The sequence below is a fragment of the Gorilla gorilla genome, chromosome 5 (assembly GCF_029281585.2).
Source record: "Gorilla gorilla gorilla isolate KB3781 chromosome 5, NHGRI_mGorGor1-v2.1_pri, whole genome shotgun sequence".
Lineage (NCBI taxonomy): Eukaryota > Metazoa > Chordata > Mammalia > Primates > Hominidae > Gorilla > Gorilla gorilla.
The window spans coordinates 61,427,787-61,440,169 of record NC_073229.2 but is presented as its reverse complement, the minus strand read 5'-3'; the positions used below and the strand labels follow the sequence as shown (position 1 = coordinate 61,440,169).

Genomic DNA, 12,383 nt, shown 5'->3' with positions numbered 1-12,383 from the left:
GTGGCTCCTCCCCTCTCACTATTCAGCACACACCTGCTCAGAGTTTACTACAAACCAAGCACCTAGCCAGACTATTTCCCAAAATCACTGCTGTCATTCAATGGCCTGCTAAGCTAAGTTCCTTACCACAATCTTCCCACATAAAGGTGACCTCTGCTTTGGGGGATACAGAATTTAAGCATCACAAAAATCTGTATGGGATAAGAAAAGCACGTTGGCTAAAAGATAGCTAATGAGGACTCTAGTCCTAACTCTGCTATCAAACTACATATGCACTTGGCCAAGTCACTTAATTTCCTAGACTAGCCTGGGACTGAACAAGAGAAAAAATCATTAGTAAAAAAATCCTAAGGCCAGGCACGGTGGCCCACACCTGTAATCCCAGCACTCTGGGAGGCCAAGGCAGGTGGATCACTTGAGGGCAGGAGTTCGAGACCAGCCTGGCCAACATGGTGAAACTCCATCTCTACTAAAAATACAAAAATTAGCTGGGCTTGGTGGTGCACACCTGCAATCTCAGCTACTCGAGAGGCTAAGACAGGAGAATTCCTTGAACCTGGGAGGTGGAGGTTGCAGTGACCAAGACTGTGCCACTGTACTCCAGCCTGGGCAATACAGCGAGACTCCATCTCAAAAAAGAAAAAAGAAAAAAAAAAAAATTCGAGAAGCCCTGAAGCAGAAGAGGCCAAGGAGAAAGACAAAATAGCCTAAAACCTGACAAGTTAAGTCAAAACAATTTCAGGAAAATATAATAAGAATCTATTTATTTTATATTTAAGTTCATAAGTCATATCCACATTATGTTCCTGGTAAAAATTCTGAAAGGACACAGCAAAGAGCAGAAAGGGACACCTCCATAGAGTGTCTATGGACCCATTTTTGCTTTCCAACTCTTAATAGAAATGCCTGACCCAGCACCCTCTGGGAAAATCAACCTTTGATTCAAAGAGATGTTGTTCAGCAATGATTACAGTCACAGTCACAGCCACATGCCATCAGCCTATCAGGAAATCTGAGGGGAGGCAGACAACCAGAAGGAGAGTTGCTTCCTCTCTCACCAGGAAGCAACTCTAGCTCCAAACTAGATGGGTGATTCAGTGCCACATGGAGAAAGATAATTCAGTCATTGTGTTTTTAGGATTAAGAAGCACTCATTCACTCGCGGAAGCCTTTAAGTGTCACTGGTGCCTGGAACCAAATGTAGTCTTCCCAAGCCGTGGTTCGGATGGAAGGTCTGCCACATGACAGGGTCACAGTCAGTTTATGGCCCCGGCTGGGCACTCGATAGTTGAGCTTGGGTCGAAACCAATCTTCTCCACAGTTGCGGTGTCCCTGTGCCATGACGACGGTGCCCATGAGTGGAGGAGCCTGAAGCTCGCTAAAGGCATCAGCCATGAATATGGCTCGGAAGAGACGGCGCAAACAAGCTGCTGTGCTCAGGCTCTGGTCCACGCTGTAGGGGGCCAGCAGAGACAAGTCGAGTTCATAGAACTCCTTGGGGCTTAGGGCATTGCCCCCAAGGAGAATCAGCACTCGCGGTACTAGTGTCCGTGCAAAGAAGTCCTCCAGGTGGCTGAGGACACTCTCCAGTTCTGCCAGGGCTTGTTGGCATTTCCTGCTGCTCACCTCAGTGGTGGCCCGAGGTTTCTTCTTCAGCATCTCCTCTGCCTGTGAGGACAAAGAATGGTGGGAGAGAAGAACAAGGCAGGGGGAAGCTAATGCTCTTTGAAAAGAACCCTGCTGGGATGTGTACATAGACTTACAGGACTTAATTTCTAGCTCAATGAACCGCCACAGCCAAAACACTGTGTTTTATCAGAGGGTATTATACTGAAAAGGAAAATATATTATTTGTACAAAACCATAATTCTCCCACATTTAGAACAGCAAACACAGTGTTCTGAAGGTGGAGGATATCCAGATATAAGCAACTAAAATAGAAATTTGGTGACATGACAAAGTGACAACAAAGTTTTGCTGTATGGGGAGTGATAACAGGAATCAGGATTATTTGGTCTAATAAACATGACTTTGAACTTGTTCTTCCACTTAAACATAGTAAACTGAACACATGCTTATTTGCGCTTCTACCTGAAATATTACAAAATGAGAGAAAAGAAATTAAGAAACAAATGAAGGAAAGAAGAGGAAAGACTGAGAAAGAAAACTCCCAAGAGGAGAGAACTGGAAACTACACAACACTAGCCAAATGCAAACACAGAAGTTTTGGAAGATAGAAGATGAAGAGTTGGCTGGGCGCAGTGGCTTACGCCTGTAATCCCAGCACTTTGAGAGGCCGAGGCGGGCGGATCACAAGGTCAGGAGATCAAGACCATCCTGGCTAACATGGCGAAACCCTGTCTCTACTAAAAATACAAAAAATTAGCCGAGTGTGGTGGCGGATGCCTGTAGTCCCAGCTACTAGGGAGGCTGAGGCAGGAGAATAGCCTGAACCCAGGAGGCAGAGCTTGCAGTGAGCTGAGATCACGCCACTGCACTCTAGCCTGGGCGACAGAGCGAGACTCTGTCTCAAAAAAAAAAAAAATAAGAAAGAAGATGAAGAGTTAAGAGTTCAAGAGAGCTGAATACCAAGTGCTGACAGAAGGGACCCCCAAGGGATGCAAATTGATCCACACAGCAGAACCCCAGAAAGGTTTAGGAAGTGGTGATACAGGCATCACAGAGGCAAGAGTGAATATAGGGGAAATGAATGAAAATCTGTGTGAAGATGCTTAGATCATCTGCCAAATTTCTCCCCCATCCAGAGGGAAGACTTTCCAGTCCCCACAAAGAGATAACCAGGTTTCCACCTAATCTCCTTATAGTGAAGTCTATCAGCTCATAAGGCCCTGGCATGCACACACAGCTTGCAATGATTTATTCTTTTTTTTTTTTTTGAGACAGAGTTTCGCCCTTTCGCCCAGGCTGGAGCACAGTGGCACAATCTCAGCTCACTGCAACCTCCGCCTCCCGGGTTCACACCATTCTCCTGCCTCAGCCTCCCGAGTAGCTGGGACTACAGGCGCCTACCACCACGCCCGGCTAATTTTTTGTATTTTTAGTAGAGACAGCGTTTCACCATGTTAGCCAGGATGGTCTCAATCTCCTGACCTCGTGATTCGCCTGCCTCGGCCTCCCAAAGTGCTGGGATTACAGGCGTGAGCCACTGTGCCCGGCCAATTTATTCTTAAATATTCACCAGACACAGAATAAAACTCTCCAACATGAAAGTCAAAGTCCAGAACAAAACAAATGGGGAATGGATTCCAGAAGAAACTGAGATGCCGCAAGGAACAAAGAAAAACTTAAAAATTCAATAATTAATATCCTCAGGCAAAAGAAGTTCATGGCCTGGCGCGGTGGCTCACACCTGTAATCCCAACAACACTTTGGGAGGCTGAGGCAGGTGGATAACCTGAGGTCAGGACTTCGAGACCAGCCTGGCCAACATGGTGAAACTCCATCTCTACTAAAAATACAAAAATTAGCCAGGTGGGCCAGGAGCAGTGGCTCACGCCTGTAATCCCAGCACTTTGGGAGGCCAAGGCAGGCGGATCACTTGAGGTCAGGAGTTTGAGAGCAGCCTAGCCAACATTGCGATACCCTGTCTCTACTAAAAATACAAAATTTAACCAGGTGTGGTGGCACATGCCTGTAATCCCAGCTACTTCGAGGCTGAGGCAGGAGAATCGCTTGAACCCAAAGTGGAGGTTGCAGTGAGCCGAGATCGCTCCACTGCACTCCAGCCTGGGCCACACAAGAGCGAGACTCCTTCTCAAAAAAAGAAACAAACAGGCGGAGCACGGTGGCTCATGCCTGTAATCCCAGCACTTTGGGAGGCTGAGGCAGGCGGATCACCTGAGGTCAGGAGTTCAAGACCAGCCTGGCCAACATGGTGAAACCCCGTCTATACTAAAAATACAAAAATTAGCTGGACATGGTGGCGCATGCCTATAATCCCAGGTACTCAGGAAGCTGAGACAGGAGAAGCACTTGAACCTGGGAGGCGGAGGTTGCAGTGAGCCAACATGGCACCACTGCACTCCAGCCTGGGTGACAGAGTGAAACTCCCTATCAAAAACAAACAAACAAAATATTAGCCAGGTGTGGTGGTGCATGCCTGTAATCCCAGCTACTGGGGAGGCTGAGGCAGGAGAATCACTTGAACCTGGGAGATTGGGGTTGCAGTGAGCTGCGATCATGCCACTGTCCTCCAGCCTGGGTGACAAGGCGAGACTCTGTCTCAAAAAAAAAAAAAAGCGAAGAAAAAAGAAGTCCATACAGAAATTAAACAACAGGATGCTATTAAAAAGAAACATGCAGGCCAGGCGCGGTAGTTCACGCCTGTAATCCCAGCACTTTGGGAGAGGCCAAGGCAGGCAGATCACTTGAGGTCAGGAGTTCGAGACCAGCCTGGTCAACATGGTGAAACCCCGTCTCTACCAAAAATACAAAAATAAGCCGGGCATGGTGGCACGTGCCTGTAATCCTAGCTACTGGGGAGGCTGAGGCATGAGAATCGCTTGAACCTGGGACATGGAGGCTGCAGTGAGCCGAGATCACGCCATTGCATTCCAGCCTGGGCAACAAGAGAGAGACTCTGTCTCAAAACATAAAATAAATAAATTAATTAAAATACAAAAATTAGCTGGGTGTGGTGGCAGGAGCCTGTAATCCTAGCTACTCGGGAGGCTGAGGCAGCAGAATCGCTTGAACCTGGGAGGCGGAGGTTGCAGTGAGCCGAGATCTCGCCACTGCACTCTAGCCTGGGCAACAGAGCAAGACTCTGTCTCAAAAGAAAAAAATGCAAAGACCCAGTTCATTAAGTCCAAATGCAACACGTGAGTTTCAGAAAGAAAGAACAGTTGAAAAAGCCAGAAGGGTTAGGCTACCAAAGACTAGAGTGGGAAGTGACTGAAGCCCTGGAAGCTGCTTATTCTCTCAGGCTTTGAAGATTTCTTAGACCCCCTTTCTACCTGCCTCCCATCTAAGAGCCACAAAGTCTTCCCACCAACTTGCTCCCAAAGCCTCTGCCTACCTGGGGAGAAGGTTTTCGGTAAAAGTGCTTAAGCTGTTCATAGGGCAGAGGGAGCTGCTGGCGTTGGTACATGATATGCTTTAGAAGTTCACAAGTAAACTGACAGCAGCCTTCCTGGCTCACAGGCCCAGGAAACACCACTGGTACCATGCAGTCTCTTGGGCAAAAGGCCTCCGAAGCGTTGAGAGGTTCCTGCGTAGAGCTTGTCTCAAGTAGTTCTATCTGGGAGGCGTGAGTTTCTTGCGACTTCTCATACCACTCTAAATCTGGTAGATGAAAAGAGGGACAAGAGAGAAAAATTAAAAACCTAAAAGCCAGTCAGTCTTCTCATTCCCTGTGGCCGACAAACCAGCCACCCTGAGAAAGCAGGCACTCCGACATACGCCCATATCCTCCGCAGCCTACAGTATGGGCCGTGGCAGGGAGAGATTCCTGATCCCTGTTGCCCGAGGAGATTTAATCAACTGCAAGATAGTGGGGGGATTTCGGAGGGCTCCCCGCTCAGAAAGCTGCGGGACTTGATCTGGGGAAATGAGTCAAAAGTGTAGTCAAGCAGGGTCCAGTGCGACCCAGGGCGATGGAGTCACAGCCAGAGCCGTGTAGGACACCCGGAAGACAGGGAAGACGGGCTAGGGAGAGGACCAGCGGATAAACGAATGGATGGCGCGGCGGTAGGGAAGAAACGGGTTCCCAAGGCTCCCCAAACTCTGGGCCCCACGCCTTACCAGGGACTGCGGCTGAGGACAGAACCTCCGCCTCCGGCGCCGCCATCACGACCTCCCCTCCGCTACTCCTTGCGGTTAGAATAAAGGTCTCGCGGGGCATCATGGGAAGCCCGCGCCTCCACTTCCGGCTCAGTTGGGTCGGAAAAAAGGCGTGGCGTCGCCGCAGTGTGGGGGAGGTTAAGTGGAGCTGGGATTTGAACCCTGCGTTCCTCCTTTAACACCCTGGCAAATGTACGCCTAACCCTTGCCCAGCAGGGAACCCAGGAGTTCTCAGCCACTGAGCGCTGCTTTCCAAAAGACACCAGCCCTCTTGCATCTATTCACTCCAGCATTCACTACTCAACTGTGCACCTACTTCGTGCCAGGCCCTGTCCTAGGTGCTGGAGACAGCGGAGAACAAGCCAGGCGCGGGCCCCGTGCTCAAGGGGATCACTGCCTGTAGATACAATACAATGTGATGAATTATACAGAAAAGTGTACACGGGGTGTGGAAGTGAAAAACAAGGGTGCCTGACCCACAGAGGGTAGGGGCTGGGAAGGAGTGGTCCCAGAAGAAATGTGTGAAGCTGTGACCTGTAGGATAAGTCAACAAGGTAAAGAGGAGGGCCTAGTGCTCCTGGAGACCTTGAGACAAGAGCATACTCTGTACAAGGAATGAAAAGAGTTCATATTATAAAGAGTTAAGGCTGTAGTGAATAACAGGAGCCAGATCATGGCAGGACCGTATAAGCCACGTGAGAGTTTGGACTTGATCCTGTAGGCAGATGGGGAAGCTTTGAAAGGTTTAAGTAGGAGAGTGGCACGATTAAATTTACATCTTATAAATTTAATCTCTACCCTGGCTGCAGGATAGAGATTGGATTACAGAGAGGATAAGAGAGGAGGCAGGGATACCAGTTAGAGGTAGTGCAATTACCCGAGTACTTGATAAAAGCAGCCTAACCTAGCGTAGTCACAGTGGGGTGGAGATAATTGGGTAAACTCGAGATATTTAGGAGGTCCAGTGAACATAACTTGGGGATTGATTTACAAGGAGGAGGAGGAATAGAAATAGACAGAGAAGAGGCCAGGTGCGGTGGCTCACGCCTGTAATCCTAGCACTTTGGGAGGCCAAGGCAGGTGGATCACGAGGTCAGGAGTTTGAGACCAGCCTGACCAACATGGTGAAACGCTGTCTCTACTAAAAATACAAAATTTAGCCAGGCATGGTGGCATGTGCCTGTAATCCCAGCTACTCAGGAGGCTGAGGAAGGAGAATCGCTTGAAGCCGGGAGGCGGAGGGTGCAGTGAGCTGAGATCACACCACTATACTCCAGCCTAGGTGACAGAGTGAGACTCCATCTCAAAAAAAAGAAAAAAAGAAAAAAAAGAAAGAGACTGACAAGAAAACAAGCAGGTTTCTGACTTCAGCAATTGTATGGGCAGTTGTACCATTCAATGACAGAGGGAAGCAGGGTGCCGAGGCCAGGAGTTCAATACCAGCCAGGACAAGATTGGGGACCCTGTTTCTGCAAAATTAAAATTTTTTTTTAAAAGTTAGCCAGGTGTGGTGGTGCACAACTGTTGTCCTGGCTATTCAGGAGGCTGAGGCAGAGGATTGCTTGAGTCCAGGAGTTCGACACTTACAGTGAGCTATGATCATGCCACTGCACTTCAGCCTGGGCAGCAGAGCAAGACCATGACTCAAAAAAAAAAAAGAAAAAAAGAAAAAAAAAAAGGATGGAGGAAACACTAAAATAGGAAATAAGACCAGGTTTGTTGGGGTGGGAGGTGAGTAGGAGAAAAGATAAGTTCAGCTTTTCACAGATTGAATTTGACATCTCCATAGGACAATGAATAGAGATATTTAGGAATGCCATTTGGAATAAAGGTATGTATTTAAGAGCCATCAGCATGTTAGTGAATAAGATCACCCAGGGAGGGTGTAGAATGAGAATGGGCTAGGATATTGAAGACACTAATGTTTAGGGGATGACCAGAGAGACAGAAGCTATGGAGAAGACTAAAGAGTACCCACAGGAGGATAAAGAAAAATAGACAAATGGCCGGGCAAGGTGGCTCATGCCTGTACTCCCAGCACTTTGGGAGGCTTAGGTGGGAGGATTGCTTGAGCCTGGGAGGTTGAGGCTACAGTGAGCTGTGATCGCACCACTGCCCTCCAGCCTGGGTGACAGAGGGAGACCCTGCCTCCAAAACCAAAATAGACAAGTGGGGCCAGGCATGGTGGCTCATGCCTGTAATCCCAGCAATATGGGAATTCAAGGCAAGGGGAGTGCATCAATCCAGAAGTTTGAGACCAGTCTGGGCAACATAATGAGACCTTGTCCCTACCAATAAATAAATAAATAAATAAATAAAATAAGTGTCAGGTCATGGAGGCCAAGAAAAGGGTGTGTTTCAGGAAGTAGGGACCAGAGGTCAAAACACACTATAAAAGTACAACAATTAGAGGCCAGGCACAGTGGCTCACGCCTGTAATCCCAGCACTTTGGGAGGTCGAGGTGTGCAGATCACCTGAGGTCGGGAGTTTGAGACCAGCCTGACCAACATGGAGAAACCCCGTCTCTACTAAAAATACAAAATTAGCCAGGCGTGCTGGTGCATACCTATAATTTCAGCTACTTGGGAGGCTGAGGCAGGAGAATCCCTTGAACCTGGGAGGCGGAAGTTGTGGTGAGCTGAGGTCATGCCATTGTGCTCCAGCCTGGGTGACAGAGTGAGACTCCGCCTGAAAAAAAAAAAAAAAAAAAGTACAATGATTAAAATACTGGGTCTGACTGCGCATGGCAGCTCCGGCCTATAATCCCAGCATTTTGGGAGGCCGAGGTGGGAGAATTGCTTAAGGGCAGAGGGATTGCTTGAGTCCAGAAGTTTTTTGTTGTTGTTTGTTTGTTTGTTTTTAGATGGAGTTTTGCTCGTGTTGCCCAGGCTGGAGTGCAATGGCGTGGTCTTGGCTCACTGCAACCTCTGCCCCCAGGGTTCAAGCAATTCTCCTGCCTCAGCCTCCCAAGTAGCTGGGATTACAGGTGCCCACCACCACACCCAGCTAATTTTTTGTATTTTTAGTAGAGATGGGGTTTCACCATGTTGGCCAAGCTGGTCTTGAACTCCTGTCCTTAGGTGATCCACCTGCCTCGGCCTCCCAAAGTGCTGGGATTACAGGAGTGAGCCACCGCACCCGGCTGAGTCCAGAAGTTTAAGACCAGTCTGGGCAACATAGTGAGATCTTGTCTCTATTAAAAAAAAAAAAAAAAAAAAAAAAAAAAAAAAAAAAAAACCAAGTGTCAGGTCATGGAGGCCAAGAAAAGGATGTGTTTCAGGAAGTAGGGACCAGAGGTCAAAACATACTATAAAAGTACAATGATTAAAATACTGGGTCTGGCTGGGCATAGTGGCTCACGCCTGTAATCCCAGCATTTTTGGGGAGGCCAAGATGGGAGAACTGCTTGAGTCCAGGAGTTCAAGACCGGCCTGAGCAACACGGCAAACCCCTTCTTCACAAAAAATACAAAACTTAGCCAGGCATGGTGGCATGCCCCTGTAGTCCCAGCTACCTGGGGGGCTGAAGTGGAAGAATCACTCTCTAGGGTTGGAGGTTGCAGTGAGTCAAGATTGTGCCATTGCACTCCAGCCTGGGTGACAGAAGGAGACCCTACCTAAAAAAAAAAAAAAAAAAAAAAGTCAATCAATCAATCATTTTCTCTCTTACTCCTCCTCACCACCCTTAAAAAATAAACAGGGCCGGGCACGGTGGCTCACACCTGTAATCCCACCACTTTGGGAGGCCGAGGCAGGCGGATCAACTGAGGTTGGGAGTTCGAGTCCAGCCTGACCAACACGGAGAAACCACCGTCTCTACTAAAAACACAAAATTAGCTGGGTATGGTGGCACATGCCTGTAATCCCAGCTACTCAGAAGGCTGAGGCAGGAGAATCGCTTGAACCCGGGAGGCGGAGGTTGCCGTGAACTGAGATCGCGCCATTGCACTCCAGCCTGGGCAACAAGAGCGAAACTCCATCAAAAAACAAACAAACAAACAACAACAACAACAACAACTTCTGGACTCAAGCAATCCCTCTGCCTTTAAGCAGTTCTCCCATCTCGGCCTCCCAAAATGCTGGGATTAAATAAATAATAAATAGATAAATAAATAAAATAGTAGGTCAGGTGTGGCAGCTCATGCCTGTAATCCCAGCACTTTGGGAACCCAAGGCAAGAGGATTGCTTGAGCCCAGGAGTTCAACACCAGCCTAGGAAACATAGGGGGACACCATCTCTACAAACAATAAAAACAAAAATTAGCTGGGCATGGTGGCTGGCATCTGTAGTTCCAGCTACTCCAGAGGCTGAGTTGGGAGGATCTGCTTGAGCAGGGGAGGTTGAGGCTGCAATGAGCTGTGATCACACCACTGCACTTCAGCCTGAGTGACAGAGGGAGACCTTGTCTCAAAAAATAAATAAATAAAAATAAAAATAATCCATGTATATGAAGGGACACATGTTATCAGACAAGTGCAGCAGGCTCTGGTTATCAAGAGGGCCCAGGGCTGGTCATGGTGAGAATGTTGGGAGAATGGTCTTATCTCTTCCTTCCAATTCCCATCCTTCTTGAGATCTCTCACTGAGTTCTCTAGTCTCTGTCTCTAAGCAGCAGTTTCCCTAGTAGGCCTGTGCCCCTGGCTAGGGTTGACCTCTACGGCATAACCTTTCCTTCAGTGGCACAGGACTAAGAAAAGTCACATGTGCTTTCAACCACTGAAGACCCACATAATTGGCCTATGGTCAGCTAGGCCCTTTTGCAGATTTTGGTCTCTCTGCTCTCACTGCTTTGGGAAATTATGCTATGTGGACAGCATGATCAGTAAACCTGCCTCCCTCCTTGTGGCCGTGGGAGGAAGCCATGGACTCTACCAAGTCTGAACCCCTGAAGGGATCACCAGAGGTAAGTCATTATTGCTGCTTCTAGTTTTCCAAGGGCAACTGAGGTCTGGAGAGAAGAGTTGCTTAATTTCTTTTTCTTTTTTTTTTTTTTTTTTTTGAGACGAAGTCTCATTCTGTCACCCAGGCTGGAGTGCAGTGGCATGATCTCAGTTCACTATAACCTCTACCTCCCGAGTTCAAGAGATTCTCCTGCCTCAGTCTCCCGAGCAGCTGGGACCACAGATGTGCACCACCATGCTGGGCTAATTTTTTTTTTTTTTTTTTTTTTTTAGTTGGAGTCTCGCTCTGTTGCCCAGGCTGGAGTGCAATGGCGTGATCTCGGGTCACTGCAACCTCCGCCTCCCGGGTTCAAGCGATTCTCCTGCCTCAGCCTCGCGAGCAGCTGGGATTACAGGCATGCGCCACCACGCCCAGCTAATTTTTGTATTTTTAGTAGAGACGGGGTTTCGCTATGTTGGCCAGGCTGGTCTCGAACACCTGACTTCAGGTGATCCGCACACCTTGGCCTCCCAAAGTGCTGTGATTTACAGGCGTGAGGCACCGCACCCGGCCGAGTTGTTTAATTTCTTGACCGTGTATGAGCACCTCGCAGTTCGAGAAGAGGGGAGAAGTGGACACACTGTGAGTGGTTTGAGTCATGAGACAGCCATGCGGCTGTGAATTGAGCCCTAGCGTCCTGACTCGCAGCTCAGCAACATAACTGCTTTTCCACCCTGCCTTTCTGTGTTCTGTGCACTGGCTTATGTCGCTGAATGTGTGTACTCTGTAGAGTGCAACAGCACTAAAGAGCTGGAGATTGCTTCACAAGAAAGTCAAAAGCCAAAAATCCCCTGTGGCCCTAGGCCAAGTTTCTATTCCCGGCCACTGCCCCGCCCTCGTGGTGGTTGGTGTAACCCGAGCCCTAGCCCCGCCCGAAGTAGGGGCCAGGCCCCTCCTACAGTCTTGGCCGGTTAAAACCAAACTCAGTTCTTCCCGATTGGTTCTGCTTCAAAACAAAGGGGAGGAGGAATACCCGCTTTGGGTATGCTTGCAGCCTTCGGGGAGCAAGCTGGTTTACGGGTTCGGGTCTCGTGTCGGGGCCACCGCGGTGCCTCCGGTTATTAAAACCAGCCCCTGGACGGTGCCAGCCTGGTAATAAAGCAGTGACTACTATGTAAAGGTAGCATAATCATCCCAACAATAACAGCCGTAATTTGGCTAATCACCATCCGCCTCCGCCCTGGCGTTCGCCCTGACTCACCCCAGCGGCACGCGGGCCATAGGGGAAGAAATTGAGGCAGAGGCGGAGCCAGCCGGCTGGCGGGACCAGTAGCCTCAGTTCTGCAGCTCTCGAGGTCCAAAACCTGTTGTCTAGGATCCGCGCTAAAGGGCCAAATCCCGGAGCGCCCACAAAGCTCGATTCTGATGTAAGCTCTTCTACGCTGGTGTCCTCGCGTCCCCACCCCAGGCCTCGAGGCTCTAAATTCCCCCCAAGTCCTAGAAAAAGAACATAGCGCGAGGACTGGAAGTCAGACTACAGCTCCCTTACGCCTTTGCGCGCCAAGGCGCGCTCCTTCCCCACGCCTCCGACGACTCCCGCGGCCACTTGCGCCGCGATGCCTCCTGGGAGTTGTAGGGCGGCGACGTGTCATTTGAGCGAATTCCCAGGCCTGGGGACTCTATATCCCGTGGTGCCCCG

The 12,383-nt window shown here is 49.1% G+C and overlaps 1 protein-coding gene across 2 annotated transcripts; it reads right to left on the bottom strand.

Annotated features, from left to right (window-relative positions):
- Nucleotides 1-736: 736 nt before the first annotated feature.
- MAD2L1BP (MAD2L1 binding protein) lies at nucleotides 737-12,304 on the bottom strand. Of its 2 annotated transcripts, XM_055389722.2 has the most exons (4): nucleotides 11,946-12,304; nucleotides 8,370-8,491; nucleotides 5,039-5,304; nucleotides 737-1,668 (listed from the first exon to the last, which is right to left on the bottom strand). In XM_055389722.2, the coding sequence occupies exons 1-4, from the start codon at nucleotides 11,963-11,965 to the stop codon at nucleotides 1,156-1,158; spliced, it is 921 nt and encodes a 306-aa protein (XP_055245697.1). In that variant the 5' UTR covers nucleotides 11,966-12,304; the 3' UTR covers nucleotides 737-1,155. The 2 variants fall into 2 exon arrangements, with proteins under 2 accessions (XP_055245697.1, XP_004044134.3); XM_004044086.5 differs by lacking the exons at nucleotides 8,370-8,491; nucleotides 11,946-12,304 and adding an exon at nucleotides 5,764-5,871.
- Nucleotides 12,305-12,383: the final 79 nt, after the last annotated feature.

Bases quoted from the DNA above. Each gene is read 5' to 3' on its own strand.
- MAD2L1BP (XM_055389722.2), bottom strand. From the start codon at position 11,965: ATGGCCCGCGTGCCGCTGGG. The intron at 8,492-11,945 runs GTGAGTCAGGGC...TTTTTTTTTCAG, and splicing joins ATGGCCCGCGTGCCGCTGGG to GCGGAGTCTCACTCTGTCAC. The intron at 1,669-5,038 runs GTAGGCAGAGGC...TTGTCCTCACAG, and splicing joins ACCGAAAACCTTCTCCCCAG to GCAGAGGAGATGCTGAAGAA.